Source organism: Hemitrygon akajei, chromosome 19 (genome assembly GCF_048418815.1).
Source record: "Hemitrygon akajei chromosome 19, sHemAka1.3, whole genome shotgun sequence".
Classification (NCBI taxonomy): Eukaryota; Metazoa; Chordata; class Chondrichthyes; order Myliobatiformes; family Dasyatidae; genus Hemitrygon; species Hemitrygon akajei.
The window spans coordinates 16,788,567-16,812,822 of record NC_133142.1 but is presented as its reverse complement, the minus strand read 5'-3'; the positions used below and the strand labels follow the sequence as shown (position 1 = coordinate 16,812,822).

The window sequence follows — 24,256 nt, the reverse complement described above, 5'->3', positions numbered from 1 at the left end:
ATTAATGTAGCTAAATCAGCCTTTGATTTAATGCATGCAGAGGAGGTAGTAGATACCGGAGATTTTTTTCCTGCAACAGAAGTTCAAGTACTGACATTTGAATACTGTTGTTTGTTTTACATCATCCTGTGGGTCACCTACTATATGTGTAGTTAAAACTTAATTTGGAATTTGAGAAAATTGTAATGGGAGGTGATTCACATACTACTTGTTGCAGCAACATGGCTTTAAATTGAACATGTTTCGTTCAACCATTTTTTGTATCCTCTATGAATGCACTGCAATAGCAATCAATATTTCAAAAATATTGGTTCTGTTTTTCTTGTTCGACCTTGGGAGGCATTGAGATTAGCATATGATCTTGCTTAGCAACAGTGTCACAGAGATTAGTTTAGTCCTCAAGCCGAGATTGCACTTGTAAGGCATTTTATTGATTATTAATTGATGGTATCAAACCTTTAATTTTGTTCACACTTATTTCATACTCCAATGAAGACCTTTGATTAGATTAGTTTTAGCTTTAGCTTTTAATTTCTCTTTTGCAAGCCCTAACTCCAGGATTGTTGCCACCAGTGTCATGCTTCAATACACTTGTATTACTTTCTTTAGTTGTGTGACTTGCAATTAACTCTTAGTTCACCTGCAGCACCAGTGATATTCGATTCAATAAACATAGGCAACAAACAAAAGGTCCGCGCATCCAGTGCTTAAACCAGACTGAACAAACAGTTTTCAATTTAAATGACGAAGTGACAAACCCTTGGGCAAACTCCACATGATCAAGTAATGGTCCCCAATGGACAGGCAGCACTGATCAACCAAAACTGTGTTCAAACCACAATACACAGCATGAATCAACAAAAGGCCATTTACTTGCTGCATGCTGCTCCAGCTTCACCAAGCGATCTGAGGCAATCCTTTGCGGTAGACTGGTGTTCATTTGGTATAACTATTTTTTGTTGACAAAGTATAGTGGTTACTTGAAAATCAAGTTAAAAGTCACTGAGAGACTAAGCCAGGGTAACTGACATTGTATGATGTGCTTCCAAATAATGAATTTTCCTATTGAAAAAGGTATGTTCGAACTAACGGAGATGGGAGTAGACTCTCTCATGGTGGATTGGATAGTGGACTACTTGACAGATAGACCTCAGTATGTGCGGTTGGGAGACTGTAGGTCTGACACGGTGGTCAGCAGCACAGGAGCGCCGCAGGGAACCGTACTCTCTCCGGTCCTGTTCACCCTGTACACATCAGACTTCCAATATAACTCGGAGTCCTGCCATGTGCAGAAGTTCGCTGATGACACGGCCATAGTGGGGTGTGTCAGGAATGGACAGGAGGAGGAGTATAGGAAACTGATACAGGACTTTGTGATATGGTGCAACTCAAACTACCTGCGTCTCAATATCACCAAGACCAAGGAGATGGTGGTGGACTTTAGGAGATCTAGGCCTCATATGGAGCCAGTGATCATTAATGGAGAATGTGTGGAGCAGGTTAAGACCTACAAGTATCTGGGAGTACAGTTAGACGAGAAGCTAGACTGGACTGCCAACACAGATGCCTTGTGCAGGAAGGCACAGAGTCGACTGTACTTCCTTAGAAGGTTGGCGTCATTCAATGTCTGTAGTGAGATGCTGAAGATGTTCTATAGGTCAGTTGTGGAGAGCGCCCTCTTCTTTGTGGTGGCGTGTTGGGGAGGAAGCATTAAGAAGAGGGACGCCTCACGTCTTAATAAGCTGGTAAGGAAGGCGGGCTCTGTCATGGGCAAAGTACTGGAGTGTTTAACATCGGTAGCTGAGCGAAGGGCGCTGAGTAGGCTACGGTCAATTATGGATAACTCTGAACATCCTCTACGTAGCACCATCCAGAGACAGAGAAGCAGTTTCAGCGACAGGTTACTATCGATGCAATGCTCCTCAGACAGGATGAAGAGGTCAATACTCCCCAATGCCATTAGGCTTTACAATTCTACCGCCAGGACTTAAGAACTTTTTAAAAGCTATTATTAATGCTTTTTGAGATAGTGATTTAGATGCTTATCATATTTTTTACTGAGTTAAGTATTGTATGTAATTAGTTTTGCTACAACAAGTGTATGGGACATTGGAAAAAAAGTTGAATTTCCCCATGGGGATGAATAAAGTATCTATCTATCTATCTATCTATCTATCTATCTATCTATCTATCTATCTATCTATCTATCTATCTATCTATCTATCTATCTATCTATCTATCTATCTATCTATCTATCTATCTATCTATCTATCTATCTATCTATCTATCTATCTATCTATCTATCTATCTATCTATCTATCTATCTATCTATCTATCTATCTATCTATCTATCTATCTATCTTACAAAACCAGCAAAGATGTGTGATCTTGTAGCAATAGAAAAACTAATGAATCTAAATTAGTGATATAATGGTCAAAGTAGTGGTCTAATTGTGATATACTGTTACTAAATAGTATAATAGCATAATTAGCGTAGCTAAGCATTCCAAATACCGGGAATAGTGAAACAATGAAGTTTGCGGTCAACAAAAAAAATTCAATTCCCCGTGGCTCACCCCTCTTTACTAAACTAAACTAAGACAAAGTGTGAATCGATAACTATAAATGTTTACTTCTACCAATCTCCAACCCATGTGACAGATTGCCAGAATAAAAATGCCATAAAATAGAATACAGACAGAAAATAGATACATGGCTCCTACGGATTCCTTTGGGGGAAAAAAGATTCTTCTACAGTCTTCAACAATGGAACATAGGATTCCTCTGTTATTATTTTGGTCAATTCTAGCTGCAGGTGCAACTGGAGGTTGGAGAAAATGCCAGTCATTTGTTACTTCAAATAGATCACCTATACCTTATTTAAGTTTTTATTTGAGCTTTTAGAATTACCTTCCATGTAATGATTCTTGCAAAATTCAGACACAGATTATTTTAAACAATGTACAAATCTGTAGACGAAGGCATGGTGTGTGATGCCTTTGGAAGTATCTTTATTTTTTTAATAAACTGTAGTTACAGAATTTATGCTTGAGACAAAACCAGATGATCTGATGGGACTGGATGACAATTGCCACTCCCCAGGGCATTTCTGTTAAACTTAACTGTGCATATAATTTTTAATTGTTATCAGCTATTGCTTCAAAATCCCCCTTTAATCAGTAATCATTGTGTTAAAAAGTTCAAGTATTTATTTATTTTGCCATTTCCCTTTTGCTCTCTCAGCATTTATAGTAATGATTTTAGACTACTGTGAATAGTGAAAGGAAATAGTATTTTGGGCATTGGATGCTACTGCTTTGACAGCTGATGAGCCTGCAGGTGGAGCTTCACAGGCGGTCAAGGCAATTTAAGGGTGGAGCTGGTCTCATGGTTGGAAATGCAAGATTTTGATTAATAGGGGATCAGCTTCCTTTTGAAAAATTGTACCAGGAGCACAGTGTCCAAAGCAGTGTATACCCAAATAGCATGCCGACTGATCAATAGCAACTTGCCATTGTACCAATTACCCTGACAGCTAATATTTATTAGTATGTTATGATGACATTTTTTCTAGTCAGCCTTCTAGTGTTTGATGTACTAGTTTTAACATAAGTAAATCTCCAAATCTGTCAAAAGTAACATTGGATGTGTATTTTTGCCACTTCTTCATGATCCAAAGTAATTGAGATAATTATAATTATATTTAGTTGTAGCTTGAAATGTTATTTGATCAACTATCTTTCATAGATTGTCTACCTGGTTTTAATTAAATTGATGCATAGGTCATAAATAGCATAATTCAGAAGTAGTTGACAGTGGGTACAGAATGTATTCAAAATTTGAGCTCCTAATTTGATTTAAAATGCTGTCTAAATGTAATTCTTTTCTAAATTCCTTTTTTCCAGGAAAATATGAAGTCCAAAATATTATTTACATCTATAACTCTCTAAAACACTATTTTCAAAGGCTGTACTTTACCAACAACCCCAGTCCTATTAAAGTTTATGGGCTCAGAGAAATTGCATTTAAATTAAATATAGATATCTATTTTTAAATAAAGTTCTTTTAGAATATAGTTAGGTAATTGGTTCTCTCATGCAATAACTCTTGTATCATCAGCATTTTCAGTTAAGCTATAAAATACTTTCTTAGTTTTAGATATGCTTGAATGTTTCTTGTTTTTTCATATATTGACAATAAGGTCAATATATAATTTTCCCTGAATATTCTGTTCAATTTTCAAGTAATTCTTAAGGTTGCTATTAATACAGTGTTTGGCTTTTAAAAATTCTTTAATGATTCAAAACTTGCATTCTGACAGCTGAAGTTAAACTATGAGTCATTGTGTAAGAGCATAATGTTTGTAATGAGCAGAATGAGTGCAATTATCAATATTCCCTCATTAGTTTTGTTTTTCCAGGACTCCTGCTGTATTGGATTAGGGTTGAAGGTAAACCATCAAGGTATTGTACAGTGCAAGCTATTATTTTGGCAAATACAAACTGGTATGAATTAGATAAGTATCTAAGAAACTTTGGGTATTACCCTTGGAAATTTATATCATAATACATAGGAGCAGATTTAGACAATTTGGCCCTATCGAGTCTGCACTGCCATTCCATCATGGTTGATTATTATCCCTCTCAGCCCCATTTCCCCTGACTTTTCCCCATAAATTACTAATCAAGGACCTATTAACCTCCGCTTTAAATATAGCCAATGACTGACCTCCTCAGCTGTCTGTGGCAATGAATTCTAAAGATTCACCACCTACAGCTAAAGAAATTCCTCTTCATGTCTGTTCTAAGGGAAATCCTTCAATTCAGAGGCTGTGCCATCCAGTTCCAGACATCCCCCACTATAGGAAACATCGCCCCCACATCAACTCTATCTCAGCCTTTCAATATTCAATAGGTTTTAATGAGATTCCACCCCCCCTTATTCTTCTAAACTCCAGCAAGTACAGGCCCAGAGCCATAAAATGCTCTTTATAAATTAACCCTTTCATATCTTGGATTATTCTTGTGAACCTCCTTTGGAGCCTCTCCAGTGCCAGCACAGCCTTTCTTAGATAAGGAGCCCAAAACTACTCATAGTACTCCAAGTATGATCTGACCAATGCCTGTAAAGCTTCAGCATTACATCCTTGCTCTTATATTCTAGTCCTCCTGAAACGAATGCTATCATTGCATTTGCCTTCCTCACCACCGACTCAACCTGTGAGTTAACCTTTATGGTGGAGTTCTGCATGAGGACTCTCAATTCCCTTTGCACCTCTGATTTCAGAATTTTCTCCTCGTTTAGGAGAATAGTCTATGCGATCAATGAAGAAATGAGCTCTGTTCAATACAAAGTACAACTTGACTGACATTGAGGTTCAACAGATATCCAACGGATGCAAAAAGGAGCTTTTTGATCACAGAAGTAGTCAGTATAGGTTTAAATATAAATAAAATATTGCTATATTTGTCATTAGTTAAAGAAGTAAATAAACTTACACTGAAGACAATCTGGTACTTGCAATTGAAATAGAAAGCTGCAGATCCAAAACAAAAAGACCAGAAAATATTGGAAGTAACGCACAAAATAATAGAAGAACTCGGTAGGCCAGGCAGCATCCATGGAAATGAACAAACAGTTGATGTTTCAGGCTGAGACCCTTCATCAGAACTAGAGAGGAAGGGGGAAGACACCAGAATAAAAAGGTGGGGGGAAGGAAGGAGGCTGGCTAGAAGTTGAAAGGTAAAGCCATGTGGGTGGAAAAGGTAAAAGGGCTGCAGAAGAAAGAATCTTATAGGAGAGGACAGTGGACCTTGGGAGAAAGGGAAGAAGGAGGGGCACTGTGAGAGGTGATAGGCAGGTGATTAAAAGAGGTCAAAGTCCAAAGTGGGGAATAGAAGAAGAGGAAAGGGGAAATGGGAAAAATTTTACAAGCAGGAGAAATTGATGGCAATGTCATCAGGTTGGAGGCTACCTAGACAGAATATGAGGTGTTGCTCCTCCACCCTGACAGTGGTAGAAGAGGAGGCCATAGACCGGCATGTTGGAACAGGAATGGGGATAGGAATTCAAATGGCTGGCCACCAGGAAATTCCACTTTTGACAGATGGACTGGAGGTACTCAACAAAGTGGTCCCCAATTTACATCACCAACGTAGAGGAGGCCACATCAGCACTACTGAATACAATAGATGACCCCCTACAGATTCACAGGTGAAATATTGCTTCACCTAGAACTGGTTGGGGCCCTGAATGCCGAAGTTGTATTTCTGTCACTTACAAGGGTAAGTGCTAGAAAGGAGATTAATGGAGAGGGACAAATGGACAAGGGAATCATGGAGGGAGTTATTCCTGTTGGAAATGGAGAGTGAGAGAGAGAGAGAGAGAGAGGTAAAGATCTGTTTGGTAGTAGGATCTGGCTGAAGATAGCGTAAGTTGTGGAGAATGATGTGTTGGATGTAGAGGCTTATAGAGTGACAGGTGAGGACAAGAGGAACTCCATCTATCCCTGTTAAGGTGATAGGAAGATGGGTGGTTGTGAATGTCTGGGAAATGGAGGAGGTGCATGCAAGGGCAGCATCAGTGGTGGAGGAAGGGAAACCCTGTGTTTTGAAGAAGTCGACACCTTGGATGTCCTGGAAAGAAAAACATCATCCTGGGCACAGATGTGGTGGAGATGAAGGAACTGAGAAATAGGAGTAGCATTTTTACAGGAGACAGAGTGGGAAGAGGTATAATCAAAGTAACCGTGGGAATCAGCATGTTTGTAAAAGATATTGGTAGACAGTTTGGTCTCCAGAGATGGAAACAGAAGATTGAGAAAGAAAAGAGAGGTGTCAGAAATAGACCCAATGAATTAAAGAGCAGGGTGGAAGTTGAAGGCAAAGTTGATGAGACTGATGACTTCAGCATGGGTGTTTGAAACAGCACCAATGTGCAAACGTTGTAGTTGCAATGTAGCACAGAATTATCAGAGAAAGCTTGGAACATGGACTGTTCCACTTAGCTAATGAAAAGACAGGTATAGTTGGGGCAAATGGGGTTGCCCATAGCTGCCCCTTGAGTTTGGAGAAAGTAGGCGGAGCCAAATGAGAAATTGTTGAGGGTGACGACCGGTCCTGCCAGATGGAAGAGGCTGGTGGTGGAAGGAACTGGTTAGATCTTTTGTTGAGAAAGAAGTGGAGAGCTTTAAGATCTTCTTGATGGGGATCAAGTGTATAGGGACTGGACATGCATTGTAAAAGTGAGGCAGTCAGGGTCAGGGAATTGAGAGTTGTTGAGGAGATCGAGAGCATGTGAAGTACTGTGGATATCAGTGGGTATGAACTGAAACAAGGGGGATAGAATGAAGTTGAGGTAGGCAGGCGTGAGTTCAGTGGGGCAGGATCAGGCAAAGACAATAGGCTACCTGGACAGTCAGGTTTGTGGACTTGTGTAAGAGGTAAAATGAGTAGGTTGAGTAAGGGTACCATATAATAAGCCCTGGATCACTAGTCACATCAAAGGCCTCCTAAACCAGAAGAAGAGGGCCTTTAAAGATGGTGATCGGTTGGAGCTTAAAAGAGTTCAGAAGGAACTCAGAGTACAGATAAGGGGGGCAAAGGAGCAGTATAGGAGGAAGCTAGAACAAAAGCTGCAGAAAAAAAGCATGAAGGAGGTGTGGGATGGGATGAAGATCATCACCGGATGCGGTGCAAAGCGGGGGGCGAACATAAGTGGAGATGTGGAGAAAGCGAACCAGCTGAACAACTTCTTCAACAGGTTCGACAGCTCAATCTCATCCTCACCGCAGAAATCCACACCAGGCTTACTTCCCTCACAGGAAAATAGCCACTCACAGGAGACCTTGCCCACGCCCAGGATTACGGCTGCACAGGTGGAAGGTCAACTGAGGAAGATCTGTACCAGCAAGGCGGCTGGACCGGATGGAGTTTCCCCACGATTACTGAGGGCCTGTGTGACTGAGCTGGGAGAACCACTACAGCGCATCTTCAACATGAGCCTGGAGCAGAGAAGAGTACCCAGACAGTGGAAAACATCCTGTATTGTCCCGGTACCGAAGAAACCACAACCAAAGGAGTTGAATGACTTCAGACCTGTTGCCTTGACGTCGCACATGATGAAGACCATGGAGCGGCTGATAATACAGAATCTGAGGCCACAAACCAGGCACGCCCAGGATCCTCTTCAGTTTGCGTATAAGGAGAAGGTGGGAGTGGAGGATGCTATCACGTATTTGCTGCACAAATCACTCTCTCACCTAGATGGGGTCAGTTGTGCTGTGAGGATTACATTCCTTGACTTCTCTAGTGCCTTTAACACCATCCAGCCCAAGATCTTAAGGCACAAACTAACGGAGATGGGAGTAGACTCTCACATGGTGGATTGGATAGTGGACTACTTGACAGATAGACCTCAGTATGTGCGGTTGGGAGACTGTAGGTCTGACACGGTGGTCAGCAGCACAGGAGCGCCGCAGGGAACCGTACTCTCTCCGGTCCTGTTCACCCTGTACACATCAGACTTCCAATATAACTCGGAGTCCTGCCATGTGCAGAAGTTCGCTGATGACACGGCCATAGTGGGGTGTGTCAGGAATGGACAGGAGGAGGAGTATAGGAAACTGATACAGGACTTTGTGATATGGTGCAACTCAAACTACCTGCGTCTCAATATCACCAAGACCAAGGAGATGGTGGTGGACTTTAGGAGATCTAGGCCTCATATGGAGCCAGTGATCATTAATGGAGAATGTGTGGAGCAGGTTAAGACCTACAAGTATCTGGGAGTACAGTTAGACGAGAAGCTAGACTGGACTGCCAACACAGATGCCTTGTGCAGGAAGGCACAGAGTCGACTGTACTTCCTTAGAAGGTTGGCGTCATTCAATGTCTGTAGTGAGATGCTGAAGATGTTCTATAGGTCAGTTGTGGAGAGCGCCCTCTTCTTTGTGGTGGCGTGTTGGGGAGGAAGCATTAAGAAGAGGGACGCCTCACGTCTTAATAAGCTGGTAAGGAAGGCGGGCTCTGTCGTGGGCAAAGTACTGGAGAGTGTAACATCGGTAGCTGAGCGAAGGGCGCTGAGTAGGCTACGGTCAATTATGGAAAACTCTGAACATCCTCTACATAGCACCATCCAGAGACAGAGAAGCAGTTTCAGCGACAGGTTACTATCGATGCAATGCTCCTCAGACAGGATGAAGAGGTCAATACTCCCCAATGCCATTAGGCTTTACAATTCAACTGCCAGGACTTAAGAACTTTTTAAAAGCTATTATTAATGCTTTTTGAGATAGTGATTTAGATGCATATCATATTTTTTACTGAGTTAAGTATTGTATGTAATTAGTTTTGCTACAACAAGTGTATGGGACATTGGAAAAAAAAAAGTTGAATTTCCCCATGGGGATGAATAAAGTATCTATCTATCTATCTATCTATCTATCTATCTATCTATCTATCTATCTATCTATCTATCTATCTATCTATCTATCTATCTATCTATCTATCTATCTATCTATCTATCTATCTATCTATCTATGAGATTGGTGGCACTGGATGAGAGATCTCTAGAGTTGATGATGTTACTGATGGTGCAGTAGACAGCGGCTTGATGGTAAAGAGTGGATTCCTTTCAACAAGGTAAGTAAGAGGTGTCTGAGAGTTGCCATCTGGACTCAGCAAGTTAGAGATCAGTCTGCCACTCATCTTTGTCTGCAGGATTGATGTTAAGGTTGGGATTGGTGCAGACAGGATGGAGAGCAGTGTGTTCAGAGGGGGTAAGGGCCGAGGAGGAAAGATGTATTCTACATGTCAGGCAGTATCTGCAGGAAAAGAAACATTTGACATTTTGGGTTGAGGCTCTTCATTGGAACTAGTAAAGTGAGAAAGGAACCTGTGTTTTAAACTGCAGAGAGGGGTATAGTGAAGAAATAAGGTACGGGTCAAAGTTTCCAAGGAGAAATTTATTTTTAAAACTGGCATTTAGAGACATGTAAGAAAAAAGAAAGAATGACACAGGCACATGTTTGGAGAGGAAGAAAAGAGGTTAGCTGAAGTTGTTTAATATTAAGTCAGAGCCCTTTAACAACCAGAAGGAAGAAATAATATTGTCCTTGAGCTTTTGTTGGGCATCTTTAGAGCAATATAGGAAGCTGATGACAAAATGGGAATAGGATGGTAATAAGTCACTTGGCAAAACTGTCACAAAATCCAATGAGTTTCCTTTTTTCTTTTCACCAATTATTGATTTTTTAAAAGAATATTATTACTTTGACAACTTTGGCCTATACTCTATCGAAGATCTTGCCTCTAATCTCTTTACCCATCCCTCTCATGCTTGTCGCTTCACATGCCAGTTTTATATAGCATCCTTGACCTGACAGTGCATGTCTGTCCTCACCAATGCTGTTTGAACTGCTGAGTGTTTCCTGCATTTTTTGTTTTCTATCCAATGCTTGTATCTTTCTTGAAAGTCAAATATAGCATTGCCAAAGTTTCTCCTGGAAAGAAAGTTAGCCCAATAAATTAATGGCCTGGTAATTCAAGAAGAATATCTATGCTCTCTTTTATTTTTCTCATAGGAAGCGTATTATTTTGTATCTATACTCAGTACTCCAACTTGTTCATTTTAATCAGAAGTACTCAATTTATTTGCAATTTGGCTTTACCATCAACACATATTGTGCAGCCTATGATTATCACAAGTCTCAAAATTCAGATAACTTTCTGACTAATTTTCTTTTGGAATAGGCTTAGCAAATGGGAACTACTAGATCAAATACAGATTTTGTTTCAAATCTTAGACTGAGGCATACCGTAGAATGTAGCTTATGAAGTAGCAGAACGTTTTGTAAAAAAAAAGACAGCAACAAGCAATTAAGATAGTAGGAAAGTTTCCACTTACGGTTCTATACTATGTAAAACTTACGGTTCTATACTATGTAAAAATCTGCTTTCTTTATGAGGTTTAACCTAATGTGCAAAAAATCTTTGGATGACAATTTAAGTGCTGGGCCAAATCAGAAAGGTCGGGTACAGGCTGAATCAAGGCGGTGGGATCCAGAGCATATAAAAGTGACTGAACCTGATGTTTGGAGAATGATTACAGATTGAAAAGGTCAGGGTGTTGAGGCCTGAGGCAAGGGACTCACTGATTCAGCTCACTACTGCCCAACATTTATTCGGCTCTGCGTTGAACTAAGGGTCTGAGGACGGACTTTGAGAACGCTCAGAACACTATTTGCTTGCATTTATTGTTTGCACTATTTGTTTTTTTCCCTCGGCACATTGGGTGTTTGACAGTTTAAAAAAATTTTTTTTTGGGTTTCTTTGTTTTATGGCTGCCTGTTGGGATACAAATCTCAAGGTTGTATAATGTATGCATACTTTGATATTAAATGAACTTTGCACTTTTTAAAAAGAACTTTAAATCATTTTGTCATTAAAATACTTGTTAAATATTGAATGTCTTATATAGTTATTATATGACATAACCTAAATGCTGTTTTACAAGGTGCTTATTTCTGTTGTGGAATGATGTATTTAGTTTTAAATATTAGTGAGTCCAGAATGTAATGCCTAGTTTTCAAAATACCATGCAGTGCAATTTATGAAGACAGCAACCTTGTTTTTCTTCCCTATAGATTTTTTTCTATTAAGTAAATAAGTCATGATTTTGTGGTTAAATTCTGTGGTCTCTATCTCACAAGCCTAGAAAGTTCTATTTGAAACAGTGGCTGATTGCTAGATACCAATAAGAAAATCTAAATTATTCCTTCATTAACTGATGTTACTTCTCATAAGTCAAATTTATGATGATGGTGAAGATAGTTATTATGCACTTGGGCTCTTTATAAAGCTGATTATGAATTTATAAGGGTATTTTCTTCCTTTGAAAATTATTGTTTGAATTTTAAATTTAATGAAAATGATCTTAATTTTTCAACCTAAGAGCATTAATTTCCAAGTATTCTCTCAAGTGTTATTAGATAAAAAACAAACACAAGTATATTCAGTGCTTTATTAAAATTGAAATTTAAATCCATCTAGATATGGTAATGCTGAATAAAAGAAGTGTAGTAATTGAGTGCTTGAAAATTTTATTTCTGACTCGGTCTAATCAGAATTGCCATTTTTTCCATTGGTTTTGGTTTTGAAAGCAGTTAATTAAATGAAAACATCATAAAATTATTTCCATATTTTGTACTAACCATTCCTCTTTTTTTAACTTAACAGGTATGAAGGAGAGAGCTCAAGAAGTGTCAGGTTTGTGTTCAGTCACCATTCTTAATGTCATATTACAATGGATTCCGGTTAATTGAGACATGTTGGGATTAACATATTTTGGCCCAATTAAGCTTCTGCTCCAGTTAGCTGTTTAGTTAAAAATGTATAAAGCAAACGGAGTAGCAAATTATTCATTTAAATGAAATGGAAAACAAATTAGAACACTACCTTAACTACAACTATTATAAAGCTGTGTATTAGTTCCTAATACTTATCAATAGAGGAGTTTATCCATGTCATGTTCTTCTGACTATAAGTGAACAAAATTTGCGCAGACACCTAGTGCAGATTACGGACTACCTTCACACAATACTGTCAACGATTACATCCTTCAATTCTTCATTTTCATTGTAACATTCAAGATGATTGTCGAAACTTCAAATTCTTTGTAGTTCCTAACTTGTTGAAGTAGTGAAATTGTTTCATTTTCACTCCTGGCTGTTTCTGGTATCGTTAAGCCTGAATACTTGGACTCGCAATGAGCAAAACAGTTCTGAATTGTCTTGCTGCATATTTTTTGTCAACCATCAATGACAAAAAGCACTGCAACAATGACAAACACACGCAACTGACACTATTTAAAATTTTCGCTCGAAACACAGTGTAGTGTCTGGCAGCTGATGAGAAACTGTTCGGCAACAGTCTTCTGCCCCAATTAAGCATCATAGTGTCCTGAATAAATAAATGAAGGGAATCCTGGGTAGTTTCTGTTCTTTAAGAATTGTCCCAAATAAACGGCTGACCTGATTAACTGATGGCCCAATTAACTGGAATCCACTGTGTTCCTTTCGGATTTCAGTACCTAAATGAAACTCTGTCCCTTTGACCACTCCTTTGTTGGTTGACTGCACTTAAAATCTAGTGGAACTCATGCCTTGAATGTAAGATATTTGGGTTTATTAATGCTTACCTTCTCATTTCTTTAGTGTAATCTAAAATAAATGTTATTAAATCTGTCTTTAAAAAGGTATCATTATTCCATTCTATTTTAGTAATTAAATTCTAATTATTAAGAATCTAATAATCTGTAAATATATCACAGATCACAATATCAGAGATAAGACCAGCTACAGTTGTGTCATCTGCAAACTTGGAGATTTTAGTTGATTTGTCTGTGGAGGTACAGTAATTTGTATAAAGTGAGAAGAGGAGGGGTGAAAGAAGCCTGTGGAAAGCCTGTACTTATAGACGTTGGATCGAGCAAGTAGGAACCCAGCCTTCTTACTGATTGCTTCCTATCAGGAAGTTTGTAATCCACTGACAGATACTGTAGAGTACAGGGGGCTGGGTTAGCTTGCAGTGGAGTGACTCCTGCTTGAGGATTTGTACATTGCAAATTAATTATGACAGTTTTTCTTGCTCTTTATTTATGATATGCATGGGTTGCTAGTAGACATTGTATTTTATTGTCTATCCCTTAAGAAGGTGATGTTGGGCTCCTATTCTGAATCACTGATCTTTTTAGAGAATGCATTTCCATGCTACTGTTGAATCGGGAGTCATCCCATACATTAATTACATTCTCTTATAAGTTCTGAGCATTCATGTTGCAGTACTTTCAAATCATGCACTGACCTCTACATATATTAGAACTAGTCACTCTTTTTTAGGGATAAAGGTAAAAGGTTGATAGAAATATTTTTATGCATTTAAATTGATAAATGCACATAGAATGAACATGTATTTTAAATAAGCTTTGCTCCCCAAATAATGAAGCTTTTAGGCAGGAAGATGTTTCTGTAGCTGAAAGTATGATTTCAGGGTCGTGCTTTTCCTGTCCTTTTCTAGGATCAAGGACTTCACTAAAGGACAGCCATAATTTTCAAAAAGTGAGAGGTGGTTGTCCATGTCGGTGCCGATAGGCACAAAGTATTTGTTTATTGTTTCTGTCATTTCCTCCTTCCCCAGCATAATTTATTCTGTGTTCATCTGTAAGGGCCCCACTTAGACTTTAGTTACTATTATTTTCCTTTTACGTACACCGATACCCCACCCGTAGAGTGCTGATGTCTTGCAGCTTTCCTAGTTTTGCAGTCTAAAGATTCACTCTGCAGTCCTGAAAATCTACCACATGTCCCTGACCACCATTGGGATTATCAAAGAACGTGCATGGGGAGAAGTGGAGCAGATGAACTTGTTAACATGGACAAATCTCTGGAATAAGGAAAGCAGAGCAGCCAGTTATAGATGGGGAGATAGCTGCTTCCATTACATCCAACAGGCAGTGATAGGGAGATGATCTAAGTGATCTGTCAACATGTGGAGCAGATGCTGCCAGAGCCAATGATAGCCTGCATTAACATGCCAGCCAGTGTGGAGCCCTGGGCCCCACAATAAGTACTGCATGGCCACAGCTATTACTTCAGCTTGCCCAAATACCACTTTCCACACATGGTTTCTATATTCAAAGCCACTGCTGTACATGGGCAAACAATGCAGGGACTTGCAGTGGTGCTAGAAAGTTTGTGAATCCTGTAGAAATTTATTTCCTTCTGAATAAATATGACCTAAAATGTGATCAGATCTTCAAGTCCAAAACTAAATAAAGGGAACCCAATTAAATAACACAAAAACATTGTAATTGTTCATTTATTTTACTGAGAAAAATGATCCAATATTACATGTGTTTGTTGGAAAAAGTGTGTGAACCTCTGGAGTAATGCCTTCTACAAAAACTATTTTGACTTAGGTGTTCCAATCAATGGGATGAGACTGGAGGTGTAGGTTGTACAGATGCCCTACCCTATAAAACAAACAAACAAACGCACGCACACACACACACACACACACACACACACACACACACACACACACACACACACACACACACACACACACACACACACACACACACACACACACACACACACACACACACACACACACACACACACACACACAAAGTCAGGTTACTGACAGAACCAGCTCTTCTCAAGAAAGATCTCTTCATGTGTGCACCATGCCTGGATCAAAACAACTTTCAGAGGACCTTAGAAGAAGAATTGAGATGATGCATGAAGCTGGAAAAGGCTACAAAAGCATTTCTAAAGACCTGAGTGTTCATCAGTCTACAGTAAGAGAAATTATCTACAAATGGAGGAAACTCTGTACTCTGGCTATTCTCCATAGGAGAATAGCATCCTGCAAAGATCACAGCAAGTACACAACATGCAATGCTGAAGGAGCTGGAAAAAGAACCTAAGGGTAGCTGCAAAAGACCTATAGAAATCTCTAGAACTTGCTAAAGTTTCTGTTCATGTGTCCACTAGAAGAAAAGCACTGAACAAGAATGGTGTTCCTGGAAGGACATCGTGGAGGAAACCACTGCTCTCCAAAAGGACCACCTGGGTGTTCTACAGTGCTTCTGGGACAATGTTCTGTGGCCAGATGAGACAAAAGTTAAACTTTATGGCAGAAATGCACATTGCCATGTTTGGAGGAAAAAGGGCACTGCACACAAATGCCAAAACTTCATCCCATCTGTGAAGCATGGTGGAAGGAGCACCATGCTTCGAGTCCTGGACAGCTTGTAATTGTTGAGGGAACAATGAATTCAAAATGGTATCAAGATATTTTACAGGAGAATGTCAGGGTAGCAGTCCATCACCTGAAGACAGACCAAAGCAATACACAATACTGTAGTCATGGTCTCAGCAAGTTTCTGTATAATTGCAATAATTATGCATGCAAATCCTCTCATAGTAAAGACTAACACATCATTATTTTTCTTAATCACTGGCTTCACTTGCATGTTAGCCTTCAAAGACTTATAAACGAGCACACCAAATCCCTTTGAAATCTGCATTCCATACTCTCTCTATTTAACAAGTATTCCACTTCTCTGTGCACCAAAGTGGATAACTCCGAAGTGTTTCAGCCTGAAACATCGACTGTACTCTTTTCTATTGATGCTGCCTGGCCTGCTGAGTTCCTCCAATATTTTGTGTGTGTGGTTTGGATTTCCAGCATCTGCAGATTTTCTCTTGTTTGACCTCATATTTTTCCATTTTATATTCTATCTGCCCTCTTCTGTCTAATTACTTAGCTTGTCTGTATAACCCTGAAGCCTCTTTGCATCCTCCTCTGTATAAATGGTCCCTGCCAGATTGGTATCATTGGCAAAGTTGGAAACACCTTTTTAGCCAAAAGGTATTGATGTAGGTTGTGAAAAGCTGGAGCCAAGCTCTGATCCCTACAGTTAATTTTCATGTCACAGCCTTCCAACCAAAGAGCAATCCTCTTATGCCATTAATGAATTAGCAGTAAAATTACCTTTTGGGATTCTTCATGATGACAGCTCTCACTCTCACCCCTTAGTTTTTTGTTCTGTCCAGTTAGATTTTGGCTTTTTTTGGTGATAATTTGATGTTAAACCTTTTTAGAAACCAACATATTTTTCAACCCAATTATTATGCTTTACATTCCCAAAAATACAGTGCACATTTTTTTAAGATTCTTGCACTTAATATTTGCCTCATAATTTTTGATCAAACTTCATCTTCAAGCTTCTTCCTGTTTCAGTAGATAATTATTTATGCCTGTACCATTGATCACTTGTGTATCTGGTGCAAATGAGTTTTTATTGTGGACCAATAGTAAAACCTTTTGCTAGATTGGCAGTAGCTTTGTTTCATAGAATTTAGTTTTGCAGGCATTCTGATAGCTCCTGTGGATGATTTTAAAACTATTTCAACATAATGAGTAATATATTTTGATTGTGTATCATAAATTTTGATTGTATATCATAAATTTCCCATTTTGAAATCTGGTGTTGACATTGTCAGTTTCTTCTGTCATGATTAAAATTCTTAAATTAAAAATAATTCAGCATAAAAGTGTACTTCAGAGATATTATAAAAAATTGAACTAGTTTTCTGTGTTTAATGCTGAAGTTGTTCAGTAGTGCCAAATGTAGTGGCAATAATTGTGTAATTACATTTGAAACTCTACTTTTATAGGATACTGTACTTTTTGTTTAGAGAACACACATGATACTAATGCCACCTGTTTATTTGTGTGTATTATGCAGCTTAAAGTAAAATACAACTAGCTTGAGCCTATTAAATGAATATGTGATTTTCTGAAGCATTCTTATTGAAGACTCATATACTTGGTTAAAATTAGCCACTTATTTGGCTGATACTTAAAGGATGGGGAAAGCAGTTTAATTTTAATTTAAAGACTGCTTAATTAGTGCCTTAACAAAAACCTGAATGAGGAATGAATTGTAAACATATCCTGATGCAAAATTGCCAAAAATATTACTTTAATCCTCTAATTAATGCCAAAATGTAATATAGAAGAATGATTATGTGAAGTCTGTTTAGAATGTAGAACACTCAGATTTGAACAAATGAAGGTGTTGTAATCCTGTGAAGGATTCTTTTCACAAGATTAATTACTCAATGCTGCCATTTCCTTTCCCTGCTATGAAGCAATTATAAATGCATAGCTAAGGAAGGATCAATAATACTTCCAGCATCCACCATAAACAAAATGAAAAGCAATTGATTAGAATGAGTGCAGGAAGTGGAGGGGGGGGGGGGAGAGTGCTATTTCATCTAATCAAAGAAGAGAACCTGCTGATAGACGTCAGCATTTATTCAAATCTTTTCAGATAAAAATATTTGCAACGATGTTGTAGAAATCTGCAGTTCAATGAAAGTTGACAACAATAACAAAGACAGGCTTATTAGTAGCACCGCTGATTTATCCTAGTCTGTTTTATTATGTTGAATTGTTGGGCTATAAGAAAAACAAGAGATCACAAAACTGACATGTATAAACTGGATACAGGTATATTTTTTTAAAAATGTAAGTGACTGAAAATTGGAAAGGTATGGATGGTGGGAAGTGTTTACCTACGAGCAGTTCAGCATTGCATTTGAACAGATTTGGATAACCTGGAAGATTTTAGAATTACAAACCAGAAAAAAAACTATCTATTTAATTTGATCCAGTATACCTATACTTGCCTCAGGTGATTTAGACACTTAATCAACAAATATAATACAAATTATTAACTGAAACATTTTTGGAAATTTCTTCATAACGATTAAACTATGTAGATCTTTTTGAACAATTGGACCACTTTCTTACATTGAAGCGGGAGTGGAAGCATTGATTTTTATGGTGGAGATCTGAAGTATTAAAGATAATTAAAAAGTCAGGAAATTTTGGTGAAAGGTCATTTATCCAAAAAGTAGGCTCCGTTTTTTCTCTTCATTGATGCTGGTGGATCTACTTAAAGTCCCTATGTTTTTGGCAACTAAAAGTTAAAACACTCTGAATACAAATACTTATGGATGTAGAAGAATTGGTATTAGGAACGCAGGAAATGGACATTTGGAGATAAGATGTTTATTCAAAAAAAAGAATAGATTATTTGGGGACACTATGTGGCTCAAACCCTGGTATTGACTGCAAATGGCATAGTGATCAGGGAAGAGGTGGGGCAGAATTTTTAATGTGTAAAAGGTTTCTCAATCAATATATGGATGGAAAGATTTAAAAGGGACCTAAGGGTTAACTTTTTCTTTTTAAAGGGTGGTGGATTTATGGAATGAGCTACCAGAGGAGATGATAGAAGCAAGAACAATTACAAAATTTAAAATGTGTTTGTGCAGCTACATAGATTGGAAATGTTTGGACAGATAGGAGCTTAATGCACACAAATTAGTGTCGCTCAAGTTGACATCTTGATCAATGTAGTCAAGTAGAGCCGAAGGGCCTGTTTTGACGCTGTATGGTTCTATAACTCTATTCCCCTGCTTAATACCCTCTAACTTACTTGCATGTCCATCAATACCATGGTCAGTTAAACTACAAACACTCTTTTGGGATTTAGGAGGCAAATGGAACAGCTGGGGGAAGCCCATGAAGCACAGGAAAAATGTACAAATTCCATGCAGACTGCAGTTACAGTCAGAATTAAATCCAGATTGCTGAAGCACTACCTGTTCTGTTACTGTGGCATCTTTTTGTACTGCTATGCTATTCCTAAATCCTAAATAGGATGTCATACCTGTTTTGAAGAGCAGACCCAATTGAATCAATTGATGAATATTCAGAAATAAAAAAAGGAGAGATCTGAGAACAGAGAAGCTTGAATGCTATCAAACAATAAAATCATTGTTTGTGTGTGTACTCAGTAAAGGAGTTAACTGAAGCAATTAACAATTAAAAGAACACTGTCCAAAATGTGTAACACATTGCTTTCAATGCCTGTGCTTATTGTTGTGTCCAATCAAAGGACTAGAATAGTCAACTTTAGCTATCAAGCAATAGGACAAATTACGTGCACATAAAGACGAAAATATGATGGAAAGTACTTTTCAATCATTTTGGTGGTCCAAAGAAGAACTTGTTTGTTGTAATTAAATTAATTTATTGATTTAATTAAATTGCTTGCAATTTGCATAGTCCCTGGATAATTCTGTTCACTTTCACCATTAATTATTGTCAATAAATGAAAAATGAGTGTAACTTTTAAATCTGCGCCTTCTGGCCATATTGTAATGTCCTCAATTTCAATAAGAATTGCATATAATGAAAGATGAATGTAAGATTCACCGTTTTACTTTTGAATTCTTGTATAACAAGTAGTGCATAGATTTTATGATATATAAATGTTATTGAAAACAAAGATCTTGGCCTTGCTTTGGAAAAAAGTGAAGGGTAATGAATACCAATAATTAAATAAAATAAGGGGAGTTAAGTTGCAGTAACCTCTTATAAATTCATGGTTTCCTCTTTTAGTCCAAGAAAAAAGAACTCAAAATAAACATCATTCCTTTCATTGTCTTACTGATGGTTTGAGTCCTATTGAATGCACTTTTCTGTTAAGTGATACCAAACATTTGGTCTGATTTTGCATCCTTTATCATTGGTGTTATTATTAAAATCTGTTTTCTTTTGACAAAATAAGCATGGTCTTACATAACATGCAATTATACTGGATTTACAGTGCCTTGAAAAACTATTCAGCCCCCACAACTATTTTCCCATATTACTGTTTCATTTTCTAAATTTTAAATATATTGAAGTAGGATTTTTTGAGCTAGTTTACAAAGCATTGTGCATCATGTCAAGTCAAAAGAAAAATTTCAAATCCTGTCAATGATTCACTAAAAATTAAAAACCAAAATTGTGAAGCTGAAGAAGTGTTAATTACCTTTGTAATTACTACGCTGACCTTTATCAGGTGCAATACTGCATCTTACCTTCCCAATCACCAATTTGTTGATGTAGAAAGTTGGAGAATCGCCTGTTTTTAATGAATTCATAAGACTAACTTCCCCCTCTTTCTGTAAGGTCCAACAGTAAGGTAGATTTTCAATAGACCAAACAAAGTGAAGACAAAAGAGCATTCAAGACAAGTCAGGGAAATGATAACAGAGAGGTGCAGATCTGTGGAAAGAACACAAGACCATCTCAAAAGCACTGAACATATCTTAAAGCTCAGTGCAGTCCATCGTGAAAAACATACCGGTAAAACCTCTGCCATACTGCCTAGATCAGGCTGCCCCTCTAAACTTAGTCACCGGAAAAGAACGCCATTTGTAAGAGGATGCTGTAAAGATGTGGAAGAAGACTTGTGGTCAGATGAGACTAAATGGAACTTTTTGGCCTTATCACTAAGTGGTATGTGTGGTATAAATCTAATACTGTGCATCAGCCAGGTAACACCAACCCTACTATAAAGTATGGTGGAGGTAACATGCTATGGGGATGTTTTTCAGCAGCAGGCTCTGGAAAGCTGGTCAGGATTGGTAGGAAGATGAATGCTCCTAAATATAGAGAGATCCTGGATAAAAAACCTGCTAGCCTTCTGCCTGAAAGCTTAAACTGGAGAGGAAGTTAATCTTTCAGCAAGACAATGACCAAAAGCACACTGCCAGAGCAACCGTAGAGCATTATCAGCATTATCTCATTGCCTTTATAGTCTATTCCCCTGGAAATAAATGCTGGCATTGCATTTCCTTCTTTACCACAGACTTGACCTGTAAATTAACCTTCTGAGCGTCTTGCACGAGGACTCCTAAGTTCCTCTGCACCTCTGAAATTTAAACTTCTCCCCTTTTAGATAACAGTCTACACAATTGTTTCTTTTACCAAAATGCATTATCATACATTTCCCAACACTGCATTCCAACTGCCACTTTTTTTCCCATTCCTCTTTAAAATGTATAAAATAATGAGGGTCAATGGATACAGTCTTTTTCCCAGGGTTAGGAAATCAAGATTTTGAGGACGCACGTTTAGGGTGAGTGGAGAGTGTTTTGAAAGGAACCTGGGGGATGATGACTTTTTCTCCCGAGGGTGATCAGTATACGGAATGAGCTACTGAGGAAGTGGTGCAGGCAGATACATTTAACACGATAGCAAACACTGGACGTGAATAGGAAAGGTTTAGTTATGTGCTAATGTGGGCAAATGGGATCTCTTTAGATGAGAGTCTTGGTTGGCATGGACAGTTGGGTCAAAAGGCCTGTTCCTGCACTGTGTGACTCTGTGACACCACCCAAGAATTTAACACAGAGACTAAAGTTCACTAATGGAATTTATGTGAATTTTGACGTATGGACAGGTGATGTGATTTCACATTATGCAAAATTGCGATACAGATCATCTTCTAGTACTGCACTCGTCCTACCCAATGACATGGATGTTGCCTATATAGCAGGAAGTTTGTGATAGATTTGACACAATTTAACCATTGTTCATAAATGAAATCTAAATAAGATGTCAATGTGGTTTTTCACAAGCAAAAAATTCCATTTTGACCCACAGTTTGTTGCAGAGCTGACACTGAAATTGAATGGAAGGAGCAAGAGTTATTAGTCTGTGACTCTGGAAAGTTAGACAAATGTCTTTTTAACGGATGCTATCAAATTATTTTCTTTAGAACCTAGGGTTCCTAATCTGGGGTCCATGGTAGTTAATGGTAGGAGTCCATGGTATAAGAAAGGGTTGGGAACCCCTGCTTTAGAGCACTATTTGAATTGACTTTGGTTAGGAATAACAAATATTTTCATTGTAGACAGCCTAATTTTCAGGTATGTTCACTTAACAATGCTCCTTCTATCATTTCCATTGAAATCTTTTATGAGAGAGAAAACAGGGAATTATAGACCGGTTAGCCTGACGTCAGTGGTGGGAAAGATGCTGGAGTCAATTATAAAAGAGGAAATTACGACACATTTGGATAGCAGTAGAAGGATCAGTCCGAGTCAGCATGGATTTATGAAGGGAAAATCATGCTTGACTAATCTTCTGGAGTTTTTTGAGGATGTAACTATGAAAATGGACAAGGGAGAGCCAGTGGATGTAGTGTACCTGGACTTCCAGAAAGCTTTTGATAAAGTCCCACATAGGAGATTAGTGGCCAAAATTGGGGCACATGGTATTGGGGGTAGGATACTGACATGGATTGAAAATTGGCTGGCTGACAGGAAACAAAGAGTAGTGATTAAAGGGTCCCTTTCAGAATGGCAGGCTGTGACCAGTGGGGTACCGCAAGATTTGGTGCTGGGACCGCAGCTGTTTACAATATACATTAATGATTTAGATGAAGGGATTAAAAGTAACATTAGCAAATTTGCTGATGACACAAAGCTGGGTGGCAGTGTGAAATGTCAGGAGGATGTTATGAGAATGCAGGGTGACTTGGACAGGTTGGGTGAGTGGACAAATGTATGGCAGATGCAGTTTAATGTGGATAAATGTGAGGTTATCCACTTTGGTGGCAAGAACAGGAAGGCAGATTACTATCTAAATGGAGTCAAGTTAGGAAAAGGGGAAGTACAACGAGATCTAGGTGTTCTTGTACATCAGTCAATGAAAGCAAGCATGCAGGTACAGCAGGCAGTGAAGAAAGCTAATGGCATGCTGGCTTTTATAACAAGAGGAATTGAGTATAGGAGTAAAGAGCTCCTTCTGCAGCTGTACAGGGCCCTGGTGAGACCCCACCTGGAGTATTGTGTACAGTTTTGGTCTCCAAATTTGAGGAAGGACATTCTTGGTATTGAGAGAGTGCAGCGTAGGTTCACAAGGTTAATTCCTGGAATGGCAGGACTGTCATATGTTGAAAGATTGGAGCGACTGGGCTTGTATACACTGGAATTTAGAAGGATGAGAGGGGATCTGATTGAAACATATAAGATTATTAAGGGATTGGACACACTGGAGGCAGGAAGCATGTTCCTGCTGATGGGTGAGTCCAGAACTAGAGGCCACAGTTTAAGAATAAGGGGTAGGCCATTTAGAACGGAGTTCAGGAAAAACTTTTTCACCCAGAGAGTGGTGGATATGTGGAATGCTCTGCCCCAGAGGCAGTGGAGGCCAAGTCTCTGGATGCATTCAAGTGAGAGTTAGATAGAGCTCTTATAGATAGCGGGGTCAAGGGATATGGGGAGAGGGCAAGAACGGGGAACTGATTGTGTATGATCAGCCATGATCACAGTGAATGGCGGTGCTGGCTATAAGGGCCGAATGGCCTACTCCTGCACCTACTGTCTACTGTCTATTGTCTATTGATTCTTATGTAAATCAGTAGCTTCTTCTGAATGAGGTGAAGAAATGAAAGATGCTCTCTATAATCGCTGCATTTTAATTTTCAAGCTGATATAAATTCTTTTGGTATATTTAGTTGAGGACAGAGTAAAAGAATAACCTTCATTTAAGTTATTTAATCAAATGGTGCCTTTCATGTTTGCTCATACTTTTTGGTGTAGGCAGTTCTTTGAATGTAATGTAACAGCAAAATTAACATTGCAGATTAATCTAAAATTCCTTCTTGCTTTACATATGGAATAACAATCTTTAGTTGAACAGTTTGATTCTAAATTATTTATTAGAAAGTACTTGTGAAGCAAATTATGGTGCTCAGTCTTGTTACATTCTTAAGCACAGATTCTGACAAAAATACACATTTTGCCATTTTAAGCTATTGGTCTGCAAATAAACTT

General features: G+C 38.5%; 1 protein-coding gene across 3 annotated transcripts in view; it reads left to right on the top strand.

Annotated features, from left to right (window-relative positions):
• Window positions 1-24,256, top strand: part of iqsec1b (IQ motif and Sec7 domain ArfGEF 1b) — a 455,019-nt gene that overhangs the window by 123,755 nt on the left and 307,008 nt on the right. For all 3 annotated transcript variants that reach the window (XM_073072148.1, XM_073072152.1, XM_073072154.1), the window contains exon 2: window positions 12,237-12,266. In XM_073072148.1, coding sequence (XP_072928249.1) covers window positions 12,237-12,266 — 30 coding nt within the window. The remainder of the gene's footprint in view (window positions 1-12,236; window positions 12,267-24,256) is intronic.